We start from the raw sequence: 22,188 nt of genomic DNA on the forward strand, positions 1-22,188 counted from the left end.
TTCTTTCTCTATCCCCATAATGTTTCCTGATTTGCTTCTAGTTTTCCCTCCCACTAGTTCTGTTACTAACAGGTTTTGTTTTGCATGCATGTTTTACAGAGGCACAGGGTTTTTTTTTTTTACTGCTCCCCCAACTCCTGCAGACTTTCTTTTCTCACCATATGGGAGAATCAAACTGTAGCTGAAGTGGTGCCTCACAGGTAACATGTTGCATTCTGTGCCTGCAGGTCACGCACCTTTTCTAGTGAACTAATCTGAGCCCTCTAAACCCCTTGTTTCCACTGTGTGGGTACTTGAATAAATAAATTTTTCAGTTATTGTGAATCTTTCAGATGTGAGTCTGCTCTGGTTAGTGTGAAGCTAGAACTGTAACGATGGGCAGTAGTAAAGCCACAATGATGTATCTATACAGAGGATGCCCTAATGGCTATGAGTCATGCCAGCATGTGGCTATTTGAAGGGGCAGTGACACTTGCAGGGTAGTGCTTGTAACAGGCAATGTTTTCTAATTTGTAAGATATCTTTTTGGAGGCAATTACAAGCTCAAACACTGAGCTAACATGATTATTGCTGTAGCTATTTATAGAGCTTTGAATTCTTACCCAGACCTGAAGTGTGTCATAGTGGGTTCTTCCCTTCCGAAAAGTGGACTTCCTCAGGAGATGCTTCCTGTTTGCTCTTAAGTTCATGAGCTACTGCACCCTGTTGGAACTTTAGCCTCTGCTATAAAGAGATTGCCACATGGCAATTCAGCTTTTTCTGAATTGCAAAGTCAGGCTTTACTGGTTCTCTAGCTTAGGATTTGCTGAAGGTCCTTCATGAGGCTGTTGGGGGTTCCCCCCCCCCGCAACCATGCTGCTATGAATATTTGTAGCAAAATGCACCCAAGTGAGTAACCTGCCATTAAGGGACTTCAGTGGCTCCATAAAAGGGGTTGGGAGTAGATTGCCCACAGTGTGTGCATTTGCTGCCTGTGTATCTCTGCAGTGGATGTCTTACGGTTACTTTTCGGACTACTGTCATCGGCGTTATAGCATAGGAGGCATTTGGAAATCCCCCTAGTGTGCAACAAGGATGACAATCCTTACCCTAGTGAGTCTAACTCAGGTGGTGTGGTGATATTTTTCCTATGTGGCATTGGATTGGGTATATTGAAGCTGCATTATATCCAAAGCAATGCTTGGGATGGAGATTCAAAAATATATACTATGGCATCCCGTGGCTCATGATCTATGTGTGGTGGGCTTTATGTCCCTGATAAGCATATGAAGGTGATGCATTTGAACATGCTGAGTAAAAAGGTGAAGTGTGGCATCCTTGATTTGTACAAGCAGGTGACTGCATGAATGCATCACAACAGAGAAACATACCAGAAAAATGTTTCCTGTATGCCAAGACAGGACTTGGCGGGAGTGTTCTCTATGTATCTGGTATACTGATGGCCCTTTTTAGAGGTGGTTTGAGTGCTAAGTATTGTCTGTCTGTGGACTGCTGGGCCCTCTCTAGTGTTTGCATTGCGCATCTGCATGATTGTGACATCTGTTATTTATATTCCAGTGCATGCTAATGACAGCACTGCAAAATACTTTTAATATAATAAAACCCAGCGGGTCTGCTCTGTGGGCCGGGGTGTGTGTATGCCTGTGCACAAGGGAACGGCAGTGGTATGGTTTTGCAGGGACTACATAGCTGCCCTTCAGTGTGTGTAAACTGTGTAGTGTGTTGTGAATTATTTGCCAGTGCCCCTGGTCTTTGAGTACTATACTGTGGTGCCTGCTGTGTGCCTGAGCACAGCGTGCTGCACTGTTGTATGAATAAGCACTTTCAAGCAGCGATGTTTCTAGCCCTCAGAGGCTCTTAATTTGACTGAGCTCTGCGGTGTTTTTTCTACCTCCTTCTTAGCCAGGATTGCTCACGTCTGTCTGGTTTGCCAGTGCCAGAGCGCTCTGAGGAGTTGCGTACAACGGTTCCTGGGCTGGCTAGCTAATAAGCTCCAGACTGATTTACTGTAGTAAAGTAGGCCAGGAGGAGCCTGCAGGACCGGGGAGGGAGACGCTGGGTGATGAATGGGGCGGCATGAAGTCACTCTGCTCCGCCAATCAGGGCCGGCCTCAGCCAGGCAGGGCCGCGGCAGCTACGGATGCCTCTTGATGCTGGGACAAATTTTGCCTTAGATGATGATTTGATATTTTCACTCTGAGCTGAGAGTGTGCACCAAAGAGTTCCTAGTTTAGGCCCAATCATTTTGGAGTGTTACTCTGAGGTGAGTGTTCTCAGTAGGGTGCAGATGACTAGCCTCCACCTTGCGTTTTTCTCTGCACGTGTAAATCTCTCTAAATGGTCTGTTTCTGGTATGCTTATTTTGCACCATTGCTTTTCTGCCTGTCTGGCTGACCCCTTTCACTCTTTCCTTTCAGAAGCTGCCTCTTCCCTCCCTACTTCCATCCTCCTCACATCTGATCCCTTCTCCTTTACCTGTGCACTGCCCCAAACCCACTTGCTTTCTTCCTTTCTCCTGATTCCTAAAGTACCCATTCGGGGGGTTGGTTGTGTCACTCCCTTCCCATAGAGTGAGAGGGAGAATGAGCAGCATGTCTGGAAGATGGGTTGCTTGCCTGCTCCCTGCAGAAGCTCAGCCTTCAAAAGGAAGCTGGGAGGAGGGTCTTCTCTGTTCCTCAGCATCCTACTAGACCTTTGGGTGGTGGCAGGGGGGAGGAGTTGGGGGGGATGGCAGTGACTCAGGCCTTGTGCCAGACTCCAGTCACGTATCTAAATTGGGACCATCTGCTTGAGGTGTGTTTTCTGCCCATCTGTAGGGGCAGGAGGGAAGACTTGGGACTAGCTCTTAAGTGACTTTCTTGTTCTCGTCCTCCTGTCAAGCTGTTTGTCGTCTTTTCTTCATCCTCTTTTTGACTTTCCCTTTCTCTCCCCTCCCTTTTCCTTCAATGCTCTTGTTCACTGATAGGCCAAGCAGAAAACATGGAGACGTCTGATATGGCGACAGCAAAGGTAGGATGGAAATGCTGCCGGCCTCACTGTGCGTAAGTGGTTTCGCTTGGCAACTTCTTACTTTGTCTCTTGCCCTTTTTACTTTCTGCTGACCCTTTTCCCTGACGCTGGGAGTTGGTGCTAGTGCTGGGGTTGATGATGGGATTTGGGTTCTGGGAGGAAGTAACATTGTGGCCACAGTCTCAATATGTTGCTTTTCCTGTAAAGATTTGAGAAAATCTTGAAATGTTGATGCTCTAGGCAAAGATGGGGGGGTGGGGGTAGAAATAGGGGAGTCTGCGTTACTGTTGGTGGCAGTTTGTCCCGGGAGCCGGGATGCTGGCAGAAGCCTGCTTTGCTGCTGTATGGGAAAGTGTCGCTAGAGGGTGCTTTAGGGGCAGGTTTCCCACTCCCGGGGAGTGTTGTGTGAGTAGAAATGCCTTTTGGCAGCTTTATTTCCTTTTTTTGGAAAGCATCTCGGGGGAGTGCCGAGTGCGAAAGTAATTCGAGCTTATAGATGCATCCGCCCTTTTCTGTAAGGCTTCTCTGTTGCCTGTGCTGCTTGCTTTTTTGCCAGGTTGTAGGTTCTGCTTTCCTGTGGGCTGGCAGACTGGAAATCTGTGGGAATGGAACTGGATGGATTGAGATAGGCTTATGAGGTAGAGGTGGGAGATGTATACCATGCATGGGTTCAGCATGGTTCGGTGAGACCTGGGAAGCACAAGACAGTCTCACCGTTGGATGGTTGTGTCTCATGGCAGGGACTGCTGATTGTGTCTTCATGGCAAACGGTTTGTTTTTTTAGCATGAGCCTGCCACCAGTGTGACTTGCCTTGGCATCAGAACAAGGTTAACATGCAGGGAATGTGTCTGCAAAATGTATCTTGTGCTGTTATCTCAGCAGGGTCTAGAAATTAAGCATGGTTGAAGAGAGTCATAGTTTGGAAAGACTGGGAAGTGGCATTAGTAATAAAACTGCTGCTTTTGAGCTTGCACTGAGCTGGATGCTCTGGCGTGGTGATATGGCATGCTGTGTTCCAGGAGGTAACTGTTCTACCCGGGGGTAGAAGTCCATGGTTAAAAAACCCCCCTGTGGTGCTGTTAACAGATCTAGGGCTTATTCTTATGTCTCAGTTAGAATTCAAGTTGAGTTTTGAGTTTTCTTCCCTTTTTGCCTTTGTTTCTGCTAAATCCGGTATACGTTTCAATTCCATTTCCCAGAAGCCTGGTTGACACTGGTGAGCAGCTGCCCTGTTTTGCCCTGGGACTGGGTTGCATGTCTGCAGGTTTTGAGTTTTTTAGTGTCTGTCAATAGATTGTGTGAAGTACTTCTGGATGAATGTTGGCTTTATAAAGGTGAAATCATCCTTGCTATCGTGTTTGCTCAAACTTCAACTGCCTGTCACTGCAAACCCACTTATAGCTGTAGTGCTTGGAAAAAAATCACCGCTGAGAATGCGGAAGGGCCAGTGGGCATTGAAGCCAACTGAAAATGACGCTCTCCATTTCTATTATAGCTGCTGTGGCATTTGAGGAACTCTAGCTTTTCTGTGTTGAAAACCAGACATTTTCAAAAACAAAACCAGCAAAGTCACTTGAAAATTCTTTTTGTCTGTACCTGTTTTTTATAGTTTCTTGTTTTTTAATGAAAGGAAGACATGATCTTTGGTGTTAAAGCACCATCTTAGTGTGAATGTACTGAAAACCGAATTATCTTTTCAGGAAAATGTGTCTTGAGTGAAAAAATGAGTCTGGTTTGAACCTTCGAAAACAGATAGATCTTGGAAATTAGTTATGATGTAAACATTACTGGAATATATACAGGTTCATTTGGACTTACACCATGGCAAGTGCTGATGTTTAGTCCCCTATTGTTGAAGTCCAAATGTTTTTCCATGGCCTGTTTTCTTTTCCGGGTTTGAGTCAGTTACCCCTGGTTACAGTTGGTTTGGAGCCTCCAAGGGATGCTATTCATTTTGCTTGATTTCTGCTGGGGTTAGCCTAGGCTAGCAAAGAGCTTTGGAGAAGGTTTAACAGATTTATTTTCTCACCCTGAGATGATGCCAAAAGTGTCCATGGGATGTAATATCAGGATGTTACTTACTTTCACAGCTGTTCTCCATTGTGTTGCACTGTTGCTTCCTTTTCTGCTGGGGCACCTTTCGGGGTATCTCAAGAACTGCCATTTCCTGACATGCCAAAGAATGGTCCCATATTTAGCACATCAGAAATAGAGGGGTGCAGCTTTTACTATTTTGTAGCCTATGGTTTTCATCCTAGGGTAATCAATTATTCATCCTAGTCTTGAGGCTTTTCAGAACTGTTGGTGGAATCGGAAAACTGTTTGTCTCTTGTATGGTATGGGGCACCTTGCTTTGGGATCATGGTGCCGTGTCACCTCGCAGCTTTGCTTACATGGTGCCCTGCTAAAAGTAGGAACGCTGATTGTTTTGTCCCTGCTCCTTGCTGAGTGCCAAGGGGAAAAGTAGTTAACCTGTTAGAGAGCCCCCCCCCAAAAAAAATCAGGCCAATGTGAAGCTAGAATGCTTCCTGGGAAAGCATGAATCACCTTCCAGGTAATCAACTAGTGGAAATGAGGAACATTAATCAGGGAGCTGCTGTTCATTCCCCTGACACTGAAAGGTTCTTGTTCTCTGTACTGCAAGTACGCACATGGAAAGTCCTCAGACCTTTTAGGGTGGGGGCGAGATATTTAAGCACCTGATTTACTTGTTCCATCTTGAAGGAAATGTGTTCCTCTTATGAGCTGTAATGGGAATGATGAGTGAAGCCAGAAAAGATGCCTATTTACAGTACTGCAGAGCTTTTGCTTAGAGATTATTTCCTTGGGCTTTTATTAGATAGCACTTGCTCAGGCTGGGATTGATTGGAGAAGTACATGTAAGGGGAAAAGGACAACAGGGTAATGCAAAATAGGTGGTATGTGAATAAAATAGTGCTAAATATGAAATACTGTTGTATGACTTGATTTCTGTAGTTGCCTCTGTGCTTCCAGCTTTCATCCAGGCCCTGACAAAGGGAGGTGGCAGAATGCTGCGTACGAATTGCCTGTTTCTGGCCATCTGACCAGAATGCAAGAGAACACCGAGATCTAATTCATTACTGTCTGTCACTTTGTACAGATGTTCTTGCCTGTGCAGAGGGCATGTAAAGCACTGTCCCATCTGGACAGTACCATTTAGTACTTCTTTCATCCAAGTTGGAGGTCAGAAAAACACCCAACTCCTCTGGTTTTGTGTATTACAGCCCTAACTTTTTTTTAATTCATGTGGCCTTGACAGTTTATAGTTACAGGTCAGGAAAACATCCGGTCTTTTTTCTGCTACTCATAATCTCCAAGTCTTTCTTCAGTTTGAGAAAGTTCTGCATGGTTTTTACTTTGTTGCTGCTTTTAGTGTTTGCGTGTGCTGTTTGACTTCCTCATCCTGACTGGTGGTGGAAGCAACCAGAAGCCACAAGGGAGGCTGTATTCATGGTATTCTTGCTCTGGAGCAGAAGTACTCAAAATGTTACTGGCAGTAGGCCAGGATCCAAATTACCTTGTTTTAATCCTTTTGGAAGTTTACGAGAATTTTGCCTGGGGGGAGGGACGGGGGATGAGGCGGGACAACAGACACCATGTAAACTGGTCTTATTGTTATTTATTTTTTATGCTTAGCAAATGATGTACCTAGTATTTTGCAATTAAAAAAGGAGATCCCTTTCCCAATCAAAATTCTATTGCAATAAGCAAATGCTTTGACTTAGAGATTTTATGGCTAGAAGGGAAAATTATGAACATCCTGATCTAACATCTTGTATGAAGGGTGGTCGTTGGTGAAATACACATGGCTCTAAATAGGTCAAATACAAACAAGTATGAAGAATAGAGGAGATTGGTATGGGAAGAAAACATGAAAAAATGTTGGGGGGGGGGAGGTGATCTGATGACAGGTATTGAAGGGAGCTGAGAACAGAACACAACACTGAAAGAAGTGAAGGCAGTCCACAAAGATGTTACGAAATAGCGGATGGAGGAGGGATATAAAGTAATGAAGGAAATGAGAAGAGAAGGAAGTTAGGAGCAGGTGTAGAGAGAAGCATGTTGTTTAGGAAGAGGCAAAAGATGCAGTTTTGATATGGGTACAGAGGTGGCAGTCAACAGAGGGCCATGAGAGCCCCAACTGCAGCATCTCGTATAGAGATAGGTATGTGGGTGAGGGAGGAAGGACTGGCTGATGAGAGGTGGGTTACACAAGTTGTAGTTACTCTTAACTGGCTCATGATCCTGGTGCTCTAGTTAAGCGTTTGTACTTTGGAGACTGCTGCCTTTCTCGGCAGAAGTGAAGTGTGCCTCCATGTGTTTCAAATAGCTGCTGTTGAATTTGGAGGTTTTGGTTAGGCAAGAGAGGAAAGGACGTGGTAGGTGAGACATAAAGGAGGTTATTGCTGTGGTGTTTTCAGGATTTTGTGATTGCTAATGTCGGCCAAAAAGTCACCTACTTTCAGGAATCTTTCACTGTTTTAAACTATTATGCCAATAGGAAAACCAATGTTTACACTTTTATTACTATTTTTGCCTTTTTTTCTATTATTTGTATGGAAAAATTCAAGAATTTTTACCAAAATAGCAATGGCTTGGGAAAGCCATTCTGCATCCAAACCATGATCATCAAAGATCATTTGTCACTTATGTTGACATTTATGCAATCCAAAACAATCTACCATTGATGCTTATTACAACCATGTAATGAATGTCTCCTTACAATGTGTAGTTCCACAGGTGGGTGAGAAGACATGGATTATAGGGCTTACCCAGTTTCAAAACAGAGGTCTGTCGCAGAGCCAGAAATGGGTTTGGATCTCTCAAGCCACAGTTCTGACTGTGCTTTTTTCTGTTTTCCTATTTTCCTGTTTTGTGGGATGGATGCTTGGGATGGAGTAGGTAGATAATTTATCTGGAATTCAACTTGTGTGTCTTATAAGTATTCTTAGCACTGCGGAGGTGGACAGGGTGGCTGTGCGTAGCCTATCTCTATCTCTCTTGATATCTACATATGCTCTTTTGTTACCTTATTTAAATGTTAATGTCTTTTTTTTTTTTCCCTGGAGTTGTGCAGAGGATGGAGAAAAAGGAAAGGGTTTGCCCATGCAGCATTAGCTGATGCAGATGGACCAGTCAAGTGAATGTGGAATTGAGACTGTAAATAGCAGTGACAGTGGGGTCACCGGCATGGGGTTCACTGAAGATGGTGGGTGACCCGCAGTCCCTTCACCAAAGCTCCTGCTGCGAGGATTTCGGAGAGCAGATCCCAGCTGAATTGTGGCAGAAGTGGCTGGCTGGCTTCTTCTGAGTGGTCTATCTCCTTTGATAATTTTCTAACCCTCATGTTATTTAAAAAAAAAAAAAGTACATGGCTGCTTATCTCTTAATACCTTTCTTGCCTGAGCTTTGATTTCTAAACATGTGACTCTGCAGCATTAGTCTGTCCCAGATTTGCCAAGCTTGCAGGTCTCCTGACCCATTTTACAGCATTGTGATTTGCTTCCCTCCTTGACAACCTGCAGGCCACAGATGCAAAGCATCTCATGGAGAAAAGTGGAGTCCAAGCCAGGTATCCAATATAGGTTGTACCTAACGAGGGCTGAATCTGGAGTTACGTGTTTGTCATGTGGAAATGCATGTGCCCAGCTTTATGGCTATGTTAATATGTTTTGTCTAGAAATAAACAAAAAGGTGTGTTGCAAAGTTTGTGTTGGAAACACTTATCAAAGAAGGTGTTTCAAATCTCTCTGCCTAGCATGGGGCTCTCCTGCAGGGTACTGTCCATCACTTTCTTTCACGGATGGAGTGGAAGACAGTTCTAAACCAGATGGGGTTTCACACTAGTTGTTTCCTTTTGCAGCAGGTGGACGCAAGCATGATGGTATTTAATACTGAAGCAGAGGGTGCAATGTGTCCCAAGTGTTTGGGAAGCTATTTGGAGGGAGTTAGCACTGAGCTGAGTTTTCCCTTTGCGACTCAACTCCCCAGAAAAGACAGTTCAGTGTTACTTGTACAGTTTCTGAAACTTCAGCCCCACTGCCAAGATGCAGTTTCCTTTCACTTGCCCTGGAATGACCAAAGCCCTACAACAGTGACTTCCTGCTGCATTCAGAACTGGAACTTTGCTTCTGTCTGTTCAGGATTTGGGAGAATCATAAAAAAGATCTGATGTGTTTGTTAAGCAAAATACAGAAGTAGAGAAGCACATGTTTGTTACTTCCCAAAGGTGATGTGAGCATTATAGTCTCAGTGTTTCCTTGGGTGATGAAGACAACTTTCACAGAAAGCTTTGTAAACTAGAACATATACTTTGAACCAGGACCCCCAGCACCCCCCTTTCCACTGAGAGGTGAACAGAATGGAGGGTGGTGATTTCACAGGTCAAGATTGTTGTATCATTCCCCTGGGAGACATCAACTGCAGTCATTGGGCTGGGGCTGTGTGTCAGTCTGTGTGGACCTTGAGTTTGGGTGCAGAAGAATGACAAATAGCATTAAAAAACCCCTTCAAGATAGTAGTATGTCTTTATTTTCACATACCTGACTGCTGTCTTTCCTCCACCACTGTTGGAATTGCTGCATTCCTGTAGGGTTCATAAGCAAGGCTTTATGTCCCAAGACCAAAGATGCTCAGAGCTCTCTGTATGCAGTGAGAGAGAGAGAGAGTGTGTGTGTGTTTACCCTTGGACACTCTTAAGCTTCACTTTTTGAAGTACTTTATTTCTTTGTAAAGGATCATCTAAACTATAGATTATTTGAAATATACTGCCCTGTTCCCTGTGCAGTGGGAGCAGTATGGTGTGTTTAGATCCTGCAAGATAAATAGAAGAATTCCTAGGAAAAGTGTAGTGTATGGCAGGAAATGCAGGGGTGATGCAATAACTGGCCTTTCTTCCCCCTTCTGTTCAGGCTTTGCCTATGCCCTAGCCGTCTGAGTGCTGTGGGGCAGAAGATCTTTATTATAAGGTGTGAGGGGAGGAGGTCTTGACTCTAATATGACAAGTAATGCTACAACACGACCTCTCTTCTGTTTGTGCAAATGCTGGCAGTGGGTGTCATGAGAATAAGATACTCTCCTTACCCCGTACTTCAGCTCTGGTGCAGGAACTGTCTCCCCTGCAGTTTCGGGTGCAGTGAGGCACTTCTCCACTTTCCATAGCAGTTGTTACTGTGCCTGCTCCCGCTCTGCGGTCGGAGCGAGCGGTGCGTTAATTAACCGCCGCGCAGAGAACCAGTGGGAGCCCTGGGGGGCTGACTATGCCTGCCCTGGAATGAGGCGAAGGGGGGAGGGAGGGGACGAGAGGCCCTTTTTCTGGCTCCTTGGCGAAGGGCGCTGTGGCCCCGGCCCCGAGCGTCGCTGCGGCGGCGGGCCCGGGGCGGGCGGGGGCCGGGGGCTGCCCCCGCGGGGCGGCGCGGCGGGCACGCACGGATGCCATGGCATGCTGCGCGGCGCGCTGTCCTGCCGGTGCTGCACATGCTCAGCAGAGAGCGGGGCGGCTCAGCCCCTGGCGCTGCTAGTGCGGGGAGCCCTCTGCCTCTCGGCGGGGGTCTGGGGGGGCGCCGAGGGCGGGAGGCGGCCGTGCCCCGGCGCGGGGGGCTCTGTGCATGGGGCTCGGCGCTCCCCGGGGGACGCTTGCCGGCCGGGTCTCCTCCAATATGTCCTGGGACCTCTGGAGCTGTCAGTGGGCAGACAAGGACACGGGCATCGGATTATCGTGACTGTACTAATGAAAGGGTTCAAGCTCGCCTGGTAAGCAGAGCGCTGGGGAAAGGGGGCGACGCGATCACCGTCCTTCCCAGCCCCGCTGCGCGCCGCAGCGGTGAGCGCAGCGCTGCTGCGGGGGGGGGGGGGGGGGGAAGGCGGCGGGGCCGGCGGAGGAAAGGGATGCGCTCCACTAAGTTGGCCGGTGCCTGCGCCGCAAAGCTCGGGCCACTGCAGCACCGCGAGGGGACATCTGCGCGGGCTGCCGGGGGCAGCGCCAGACTGCGGTGGGGAGGGAGCCGCCGGGGAAGTCATCGGGAATAGATGCAACGATGGGCTGTTCCTGTCCAGGCATCTCTGCATCAGGACTGTGATGCCGTGAGCCTCCCTCTGGTCTGGCTGCATCTTCCTCCCTGCTGCTGCTACCCCTTCCCCTTCTCCTTCTCTTCCTAGCTTTCGCTATGGTTGTGCATGAACTTGTGCGCAATCTGCTTATGCACGCACATAACACCCGCACACCTGAGCGTCTGGGCTCGGTATCTATTTGCACACAGAGAAAATAAGCACGTGCAGTTTTTTCTGAAGAAAGGTGGAAAAAATAATTTGAATCCTATGTGCGTGGAATGGCTCCTGCTCAGCTTGTCCTTTAAATAGCTGCTTTTGGGGATGCACCTCATTGGCGTGTTTCTGTAATAATCTATTAAGAGTTGGGAGTCGAGGGAATGAACAGCTTCCTGGAAGGTACCAAAGCGCTCATTAAGTCTTTGATTATTCCTAGCTGTTTTGAGGGAAAACTCTCCAGGTTTGGACAAGTGGGCAGTGAAAGAAAATGTTGTGTGGGTGAAAGTCAATCAACAAAGCTGTGTGTGTATCTAACGTGTTTGCACGTAAATATTTTTGTTGATCAAGTTTGTATTTTGTATGGGTAGGTAAATATATATATGTAATATACATGGATGTAATTATATATACACTATATCTAATATAAACTTGGCTGACAAAGATTTATGTAAAATCTTGAGTACATCAAAATTATTTTAAATCTCTAGTATGTCAGAACTACTTAGTTAGAATAAATGGTCTTTGAATTATTGTGATGAAGTTGATTTAATCAGAACTTTTATCAGATGGGAATGGTTCTATAGTCACAATGGAATGTGACTTTGTAATTTGGATTGCAATTGCAAAGTGGATGACAAGAGCAATGTAAAGGCCTGTTTCTTTTTCTCAATTCTTTTTCTCTGTAATGAAAAAGGAAGTAATTATAGAAATAATAACCTTCCTCTCTAGTGTGCTGTTTTGCATCAGTACGAACTTAGTGCTTTGAGAACCTTGCCTGTAAAGTGTGAGAAAATAGTGGAGTTAGTTTTCATTTGTTGTTTTATTTATTGTTGCTATTTTTATTTTTTTTCTGCGTAAAAAAATAAAAGCACTACAGTACAGCACTAGGAAGCATCTTGTACTGGGCCCCAGGGGACGGACTAGAGCCAGGGATGACTCAATAGGTCATCCCTTTTTCTAATTTCTGTAATTTTGTCTTTTTTTTTTTTTTTTCATTACACTGAGAGCCTTTGAAATTTTCCTATGTGTGCATGGCTACATGTAACATAGGCTGTACAAATGATAAAGCTATTAGCATCTGAAAATCTTAAACAATTTTTTTTTTTTTTTTTTTTAAAAAGCCCAACTCTTGTACTGATTTGCTGCTTTACGTGGTATGCAGTTGGACTGATGAGTTGCATAATAGCTTAGCGTAGTACCGGGAGAGCAAAGCATGTGTTATAAATGTCGTGATTGTGTGTATCTGCAATAACATGGCACCCCACTGCATTCGTTTCTGTACCTGTCCATGAGCAACACTGGATGTTTTTGTTAATCGTGTAATTGGAGCACTTTTGCATACCCAGCTCTATTGCAGCGTTTATAACAATTATGGTTGAAGCTAGTCCGTTAATTTTGTCAGACTTTAGAGCTAAGCAAGCGAGGCTGGTAGATTCAGGAGCTGGATGGGAGACATAAGAAGATTACTCATGTGCTGGATGAAATGCTAGCGGTGTTTCAGTAGGTGACGCTCTTCCCTCTGAGTTTTCTCTGTCTCAGGCTCCTGACAGGGTCCTAGGGGCACTGTGCTGTCTTGGGTGCGTGTGTTCTGGTAGGGAGTGCGGTAAAGGTCCTGATCAGTTCCCCTGGCTCTCCTGGAAACACTTGAAGAGTGCTAACCAAGCCCTGTTTGGGCTGCCTTTTCAGCATCCCCCCTTCATCTTCCTCTGAATCCCAAAGAAAAACAAGTCAGATGTTCCAATTGCTTGCCTTATTAAATAAAAGTATACAGCATTTTGGATCTTTGCAGAAGTTACTCTGTTCCCCCCTAGGATGTTTACAGGCAGTTTTATTTATTTGATTGTGCTGCAACACCTAGGCGTAGAAGGGTGAGTTAAGGATATTATTCAAGTCCTGTTCCAACTAAGTGTATGTGTTCGTCAGTACTGGACTGATGGGCATGGCTCTAGAGGAGCATAGATATAAGAGTAGAATACAAAGTTCCTTGCTCTTTGTTTGTCAAACTTGGTTAGGGTACCTTAATGTGGGTTGTACAGCCTCTAATATTTGCAGTGAAATGGCTTTACAGGATTAGTATTTGTCTAAAGAAAAAACCACGTCAAATGCATGGCATACAAACAGATCTTTTGGTCCTTGCTGTGTAGCAGTGGTCATTCTGGTTCTAGATGGCACTGCTGGGGTTAATGCAGATTTCCTTATGGAGCGGTTCTCAGAAAGACACATGATTTCTTTCTGTACCAGGAAGGGCAGTAGTACAGGGACAGAATGCTGTCAGCAGGAGCAGCCCTCTCTGACCGTTAGGAAGAGGACTTGCTCTTGCCTGGTTTTAGACCACCCGTTCATTTCTTGCTGTTAGATTGCACAAGATAACGTAGTTCATTTTATCAGGGAACCTCTGGCCACCTCTGAGTCTCAGTGCAGGCTTGTTTTGGCATAAGACAACGTGCTGATCTCTAATACGATGTCATGCATTTTTGCAGTATGCCACCTAATTCTGCCCAAAATGATCTCATCACCATCTGGTATCATATCACAGCATAGCTGCATACCGTGGAGTCATTAGGTGGTCACAGCACACTGCAGTACAGCAGAATCCTGATGTGTAACCATTATAGTTTTATGACATCAAAATGTGACTGTATTGTATCACGATGCAAGGTCCTGATGTACCAGTGCAGTGTCACACTGTTACAGTACAACATCCTGGTATCAGAAACGATACTGCAGTTCCCTAGTAGGTTGTTATCATATGACGATAATTTGTCTCGGTCAGGGCCTAGTATCTTGGTTTAATAGCTTATTCTCATGTCACAATGTAATATTTTAATACCGTTGCATACATCTTTATGTTGTGATACGGTATTGCGAGAGAGAACTTTTTCTTCCGGTCTAACATTGCTGTTATCTTATAGATCCTTAGGGACTATAATGAACCAGGCCCCGAGCTCTAAATTTCAGAAAGCCAGAAACTACAACAGCAAGGCAGGCAGGCTTTCCCTCCCCTCAAATCTCAGGCAGTGCTGCTTGCTATTAGCATTCTCCCTTGTAAGGAGTTTTGAGGAGCTCATAATCTAGCATAGATGGATACTAATTTGGATCTTTTATGAAAAATGAGAATCAAAGGACTGAAGAGTCTTGCAGGAACAAAAGGAAGCTGGTAGCTGAACTTGATGTCCCATAAATGGGATACTGAATAAAACTCTGCTCATCTGATTTTCCTTCTTTTGTGGTTCCTTCTGCATTGCTTGTGCTGATTTGTTGATTGGAATATTTCTGAGCCACAGAACCTGCTATATGGAACCTACAGAGAAAACAAGGGCCAAAGGCTCTATCTAAAAATAAATCTGTAATTCATTTTTCTGCTAGTGCCTGTGGGTGAGAAAAAAAGCCTCTCAATGTTCCAACACCCTACTTATCTGAAGGAAGGATCTATTATGTAGTTGTGGGGGTGGGATGGGAACTAGGTAGGGTTACAGAACAGCAGAGCTAAAATCAGAAGTTGTTTGATGTCAGGGAGCAGCGAAGATTAACATTAGGCAGTTTCAGTTACGCATGCTGTAAGGCTGTGACTTCAGGAGTTCTTTGTATCTAGACCAGGCTAATGATACCTGCCCTTTCAATTGATTCTGTCAGTGTCTCAGGGCCACAAGTATCTAAGAGGGGAGGGATGGGGTTCATAAGCTACCACACTAGTCCTATGTAGCTCTGTCCTTACGGCCTAGTCTCACGACCTCTTTGAAGTCTAAAATAACAGGTTAGTGAAAAAGAGATAGGAGGAATGTATTCTGCTCTCAGTTATATAGAATTTGTACTTGCTGTAACACAGAAAGGTGATAAATGTGGGTGCTTGGGATTCTTGCCTCCTTAGTTACATAGTGAAACAATGATGCTGTTTAAATCACTTTCAATTCCATATCGATACTGCAGAGGTGTAAAGAGCTACTGTGTGCAGTGAAAATGAACTTTGTCCTATTGCATTGCAAATGAAAGGTGAATTTCTAAATCAATTCTTCCTCAATTTTTTGGAGAAGGCTAGTAAAGTAGTTCCGTTGAAGTTACATAATTGTGCTGTTGCACATATTGTGCTGTTCAGCCTTCATGTTACAGGTTAAAACGTTGTGTTTCGGTGTTGTTTTTTCTCCTCTGTCTTCATCGATTCTTCTTTGTGCTTTTTATTCAAAAGGAAGAAATAGGTGCTCGTAATTCTCTGCTAAAAAACCATCAAAGATGACCCACATACATATAAATACAGCTCTAGCATTTTAGAAAGAAGAGGCTTTCACTCCTTATAAATTCTGCAAAAGGATCTTAAGAATCAGAACGTTCCCATTTGCTGTTGATGTGGTAGGAAGAGGAAACCATATTAATAGGTCACTTGTCTCTCCCTGCATCCAGAATATTCTGAACAATTTGACTGAATCTCTGTCCATAAAGTACAGTTTCTATCCTTTCTCTCTCAATAGGAAGAAACGTTACAATGTTGTGTAAAGCGACCCGAAGAACAACTTTGAGCAGTATTGGTAGATTTATTTTGTAAATGGTTTCATAGTACAACGAAGCGGTTAGCAGCAGGTTTTGTGCTAATTTATCTGGGCTTTTCAGCAGTGGGAAGTTATAGTAAGCAGTTAGGAGCCTAATCCGAGAGCACTAATGTCAAGGAAAAATCTGGCATGCAAGTCACTCAGCCAGACTGTACTCATAGTCACTAACTGAGCCAGAAAGAGGACCAAGATCAGCTCATTACCAGTTTTTGCCCTGGACTGTACACCACCACGCTGAATTAATACCTTCAGTGGTAATATGGTATAAAGTACAAGTAAAAAAATATACAATTACAGTGGAAGGAGACTCTTTGAAGAAAAACTGAGTAATTATGAAGCCCTCGATCTGAGATTTGGTTTGCTGTAGCTTTGTGTGATGATAGACTGGCAAAAGTACTCCTTTAGTGTTTTCTATTTGTTATGTGGTATGCTTTGGGTATCAATTTTTGATTTAAAATGGATAAACATCCATCATTCTGTTCTCTAATATGTATGTGCTTACTGAAACCTCTCTGAGGGCAGCTAGACAGAAGAGTTCTTTGACTTATGCCATGAAGATGCTGCGCTTTGCAGAGCTTGCTGCCAACACTCGCAATCTCTCCTTCCTATCTCTCCTTGGGCTGCAGATTATTTTGGCTAATGGAATGGTAATCATTTGTTTTGCTCTAAAATTGTCTTTTCTGCTTATCAGATGGTAAAATCACCTTGCTCTCTCTCTAGTCCTTCAGCAGCCTCACAAATGTCAAGTGAAGGGCAAACTGCTTGGAACCGTTCTGGAATTCTGCAGCCATTGCTTGCTCAGGGCCTTAAGTTGCGACGAATGAGGCTGCAGCGAGGCTTCTCCAGAGATTCTTCTCCCCATATATGCAGGAGGAAAAAGTATGGAAAGAGGCAAATTCAGTCCAGAAGAGGCTGTAGAAAAAATTTAGCAGATACTTTTTTTCTCTCTTGAAGCTTAAGTGTGGAGCTGAGGCTGTTGTGTGCTGTTTAATTGCTTGGTCCCTTCAAATGAGAAGCAAGGTCCTGGCTGTCGGAGCTGGAAGTCACAAGAGGCTAGTTTTATGCCTAGATCTGTGATTGACCGGTTGTATCATGATCTCGCCTCTGCCCCAGTTTCCTTGTCTGCAAAATGGAGCATACCATTCCTCTCTTCCTTCTCCCCTTGTGCTCCCTCGCACTGAAGCAGTTTGATGTTTATGCGTGACAAGTGCTAGAAGGGGTATGTTGAACAGCGTTCCACAGCTTGTAAGCACGCGATTCACCCTGTGTGTGTTAATAGTTCTATTGAACTAAATGGAAACACTCACATACTTAAAATTTCTGCTTGATCAGGGCTATTCTGCTTAGCAAGTGGGCACGGTCAAGGTCTGAAAGAGCCAAATGTTGCCATCCAAGCTTTTGTGGCACATTATGCAAGAATTGCCATGTCCTGGTCAAGATCTCTTTTGCTTAATCACATTTGCCAACTGAAATTCCCCTTGGGGACAGGAGTCGTCTTCGTTCTTTATTCTAAATTAGTTAGTGGTATGCCTTTGGTTGACGAAGCGGCTGCTGTGTTTATGCTTGAATCTTCCCTTGCATGCCTCTGATTTCAGTCCTGGTTAGAAAGTGCATCTTAATGGCAGACTGCCATTATTATTATAATTGATACTTCTTATGAATGGTAACTGTTAATTTTGAGTCTGGTGAAAGTCAATTATATAAATTGAGATACAATAGCAATAATACTATCCAAGTATAAAATATCGAAGTTCAGGAAATGGAGAGACCAAAACAAATGCTGTACATAAATCAGTAGCTTTTATTTTCGTTCTGTAACTTCTGTATGCTCTTGCAGAGCCACATGCTGAATACAAGTTGGTGGAATGTTCTTTGAGCTTCCTTTAGTAAAGTTTTCTGTTTGGCCAGCTTTAGCTCTGTGCTGTTGATTATACTTTACATTTTCCAGTGGTTTATTCTCCGGAACCATTTTTCCTGGACAGAATGCTCTCTGTGGCTCTTTGTGGTCACAGCCAAGTGACCTGGGGGGGTAGATGTTCTGCTTTTTTTCAACTAACACAAGATGTAAAATGCTGCTATTCTCATTTGACAATGTCACAGCCGCTCTATGTGTATGGCGAAGGAGCAGAGAAGGAGGGATTTACTTTTTTTTTTTTTTAAAAATGGGAGGGGGAGATATATATTTGGGGTATATATTTTCAATCGTTTTCAAACCACTTGGAATACCAGGTTTGGAAGAATGCGGCTTGACCACACCTAATTTCAGGCCTTGGAACTGGACGAAGGAAAACAGAGGAGAAAATAAGTTGAATGAAAAAGACCTGGGGAGGAGAAAGGAGGTATATATTCAGCAGTAGCAAAGATTTGGTAACAGAAAAAATGTCTATATATGGATGTAATATAAGGCACCAAATGAGCTGTGGGGGGAGGAAGGACAACTTGTTTATCTTCAGTGTAAGAACAGCTTCCTCTTAACTAGAATCATTCCTTTAATGAAATAATAAGCAAACAAGCCTGTGTTTAAATGACAGGAGGAAGAGACGGCAAGGTCTGAGGATTCCAGAGAAATCGTTTGCAAGGTCTCATCCCTTACTTTTGTAGTGATGACACATGAAGTGCTGTGAATTAGAAGGTTTGCACTAGAGACAGAGGCATTTTAGAAAGCTGGCAGAAAGCTAGAGCTGTAATTTTGGTGTATTTCTGACCTTGTAGGAATAGAAATAAAGCAGCCATAGAGGTCTGAAAGAAGTGCCCTCTGCTCATGAGGAGATTGGGTTGTGGCTGTGCAGCCCTCAAAACTGGAATTTATTTTTTTCAGAGCTGTCAACTGTTAACAAATGGCGTACTCATGCGGTGGCCTTCAATCTGATGTACGTTTTAGGAATGAGGTTTGGGAGGCAAACTGTTGCTTAGCTGTAGGCCGTGAAAGAAGGTATGTGTCTAGGGGCATAGAGAATCTGAGCAATATTCACTGGCTGGTTCAACGCAGTAAAACTAATCATTGCTTCAAATGCCTGTTATATTATTTTTCCAGCCTTTCCAACGGGAAGAATAGGTTCCCCATTGAGTCTTCTGAGTTTCTGTTTCAGGGGCAGGTAATAGCACAACTGATTTTGGAAATGGATCTGTTTCTAAGGTTGTTTTGTTCTACAGTGAGAGAGGCTCTTAGAAGAAGGGCCTTGCTGTGCTGGGAGATTTTCATGCACACCTCCAGAGGCAGTCTGTGTCCTGAAGAGCTTGCATCCTAAATAGGCAAGATGGGCAAAGGGTAGAAGAAAGGAAGTGGTATTAGCCTTGGTTTGCAGATGAGACATGGAGAGATTAAAGGTGTTTTTACGCCTTTTAATAAACATGTTTATTAATAGACGTGTACTAGAAAACTTCCCTACTACAAGCTTGGCTTAGGTGAGCAAAAAATTGTTACAGCTTAAACCAGTTATTTAAAGAGAGCAAACTATATTGATGCAAGAGCTAGCATCAGAAATGCAAACAGGCCAGCCATATTCCCCGCATTTCTCATAGGTGACTTGTCCAAAGTCACAAGCTGAATCCATGTAGTTGCCCCAAAGCAACCTACGTCTTGCTCATATTTGGAAATACCATAATTGTTGTAAGGACACTTGCTCTTTCAAGGATCACAGCCCAGGTTAAGAACTTCAGATGATTTAGATGTCACTTTGCAAGATTTCCCTCATGAAACTCAAAATCATGTTGATATGTTTCACTTGGAGGTTTTGGGAACAAAAATACAGCAAATCAAAACAGGTCTCTCGATCATAATGCTCAAACAGCTGTAACACCAACCAAATGCAAACCTCTAAAGAGCCTTGCATCGCTAGCAAACAGCAGTAACCAGGAACTCATTGGATTGGGCTGCCACCTATATGGAAAATTACGGAAAGCAGAACTAGAGACAGAAAAAACTTGATGGAATTGAGGCATTGATCCATGCTCCTTCCAGTGCAGGACAGTTCCCTGTTTTGTCTTTATTAATGGTTACCTAGTGCTGTTTATAAACATGACAAGTGGATGGGTTTATACCACTTCTCTCATGCTCTTGACTGCAAGGATTTGACTTCAGCCTAGTTTTTTCTCTCGATTTAATATAATTGCATTGCTCCTTGTTATAAAACCTTTTAATACAGCTTCTCTTTCTCTTTGGTATTTACATTCTTCAAATATTTGTTGACCACTTTGTTTACCCGTCAAGTTTGTTTTCATAAATGAGCCTCAAGAATATTGTGATCTTTTTGTTGCTTTCCTTTGAACTTATTGCTCTATAAGAATATCTTTCTGGTTATATGGCACCCTTGTAATAAAGCTCCTGGTAGAGATTAACTGATCATAAAAAGCAAATATTTCATCAGCTTCCATGAGAGATGATTGATGGACTACGCAGCTCTGAATCACGTTAGTCTTTCCTGCTCCTGTATCGTGTTGCAAGAACATGTCTAATTTGCTTTGCGCTCTTACGCTGCACACTGTTGAGCTGCACTGCTTTCTTGCTTTCTCAAATCTTTGAATTGCTGGACGTGACTTTCTGTTTCCTCCGTTATGCCTGTTTGGAGTAGGTACAAAATCAGGGACAGTGGTAGGGTAGTGTTCTTCATGTTTTGCCCAGAAGAGAATCAGTCACAGTCTCTGTTTATTTTTTTTTGTGAGACAGGTTTTTGTATGTGTGTTTATATACACCTAACACAAGTCACGTTATTACCTTCTGCATTTTATAACCTCTCTGTAGAAGATGGCCTTTCAGAGAGTTTATATTTGAAAATACCCATGTGTTGAAGACGCATATTTCTCCTGTTGCTGGCTGTGCTGCCTGCTGTTGTATCAGGGAAGTAGATGGTTTGTGTTGTGTCCGATAAGGTTCAGAGAGGGGTGCGTAGTTCCTATAGCTCAGCGAGATGGAGAGTCCGTATGTCTGTAGAAATGACTAAGTAGTCAGGGAAGAGTGCTTTGTGTGGGAGTAAGGAAGTTGAATTTAGAGGTAGCTGGGATGCTTAGGTCCGTGCTGACTGCTCTGTTCCTTTGTCGTCACAGAAGTACTCCCTGGTGGTTTTTTTTATAACGGGGAGTACAGGGATGTTTAATAAAATTCTGCTAAAGTACCCCTGCAAAAATGTTTGGGATGCCAGGGATGTGCAACAACATGGAGAAGCTGTACCAGGGCAGTAGAACAGGTAGGTAAGAGCAGGAGAAGAGAAGTCATCGTGAAATTTCATAGCTGTCATCAGTGAATGGAGTGAGGAGCAGCCAGGGTTAACTGAGCTCTAGTGATGTGGGCTACAGGGCATTCTTAAAGAGACAGTGGGTGCTTTTCTTTCTAGTGGGCAGCAGCCAGTTCAGATGCCAGAGCTGGGGAGCAAGTTGCAAAGAAGGCTTTGTTTCAGCCATGCCAAGCTGTTATCGGAGCGGGGAATCTTTTCGTCAACTACTTTTGAGAGCATAAAATGCATCGGAGCAGTAAGATTCTTGAATGGTTTAATGATCTCTCCCTCAGCAGAATTGCTTCTGTCTGCAGTTTAAATGGTGGTTTCAGAATCGGAGAGCAGAGGAGCAGGGAAGACACGCAGCTGTGCCCCGGGAAATGCGATGTGGTAACAGGTGGCGATGCAATCATTTAGCTCTTCATTTTTCATCTCCCAGGCAGGCAGGAGGACTCCTTCCTGTGGATGCAGGTTCCTTTGTGTTTGTGCGCGCGTTGTGAGGTCAGGCAGTTCCTCAGGAAAAAGGATGCCCTGACGCAGTGCAGGGCTGGGATGGAGATACAAAATCTAAGTTGGGGTGGAAGGGATGGGGGTGTGTGGGGGGAGAAGCTAAGCAAGACTCTTACGGAGCAATGTTCTGTCTTCATGGGAGTAGGGGCTGGACTGAGTAGCTGTTTAGTGTTGTTAGTGAGTTTCTGGGTGAGCCCAGCAGAAGATTACAGGAATCTGAGACCATCTTGGAAGAAAGGGTCCAGCAAGGTTAAGAAAGCCAAATCAGTGAGCGTGTGGATGAATCTAATGTGTGCAAATGGGTATTGGGATTGAAAATCAGGAGGAGTCTGAAGGCAGAGACTGGGGTAGTGCTTTGGGGGAAGGCTTTAGGAGGCTGATTTTGGTTGGGGTAAACAGATTGGAACAGTCTGGAGGAACGGAGAAGCTGGCATAACTGTAACTGTATTATATGGTATAGAAGCGCACGCTGCACCAGCCAGTGCTAAAGAAAGAGATCGGATCCTTTTAGTGCCCTTTTCCTCTTCCTTCTCTTCATAGATCTACTCACAGGTCTCAGCTGTTCCAGCTCAGTGTAGTGTGGAATAGGGAGTGGAGGGGCGGTGGTGGCGGAGGGATTGAAGGAGTGGGG

The 22,188-nt window shown here is 44.2% G+C and overlaps 1 protein-coding gene across 8 annotated transcripts in view; it reads left to right on the forward strand.

Annotated features, from left to right (window-relative positions):
* Positions 1 to 22,188, forward strand: part of GRAMD1B (GRAM domain containing 1B) — a 143,482-nt gene that overhangs the window by 64,914 nt on the left and 56,380 nt on the right. Inside the window, exon 3 of one of the 8 annotated variants that reach the window (XM_075521388.1) lies at positions 8,109 to 8,638. The exons of 6 other annotated variants lie outside the window; for them this stretch is intronic. In XM_075521388.1, coding sequence (XP_075377503.1) covers positions 8,109 to 8,175 — 67 coding nt within the window. In that variant the 3' untranslated portion in view covers positions 8,176 to 8,638. Of the gene's footprint in view, positions 1 to 8,108; positions 8,639 to 10,515; positions 10,784 to 22,188 lie in introns of those variants that run through there. One more of the 8 variants, XM_075521384.1, reaches the window with a different exon arrangement.

This window comes from Mycteria americana, chromosome 19, assembly GCF_035582795.1.
Source record: "Mycteria americana isolate JAX WOST 10 ecotype Jacksonville Zoo and Gardens chromosome 19, USCA_MyAme_1.0, whole genome shotgun sequence".
NCBI classification, from domain to species: domain Eukaryota; kingdom Metazoa; phylum Chordata; class Aves; order Ciconiiformes; family Ciconiidae; genus Mycteria; species Mycteria americana.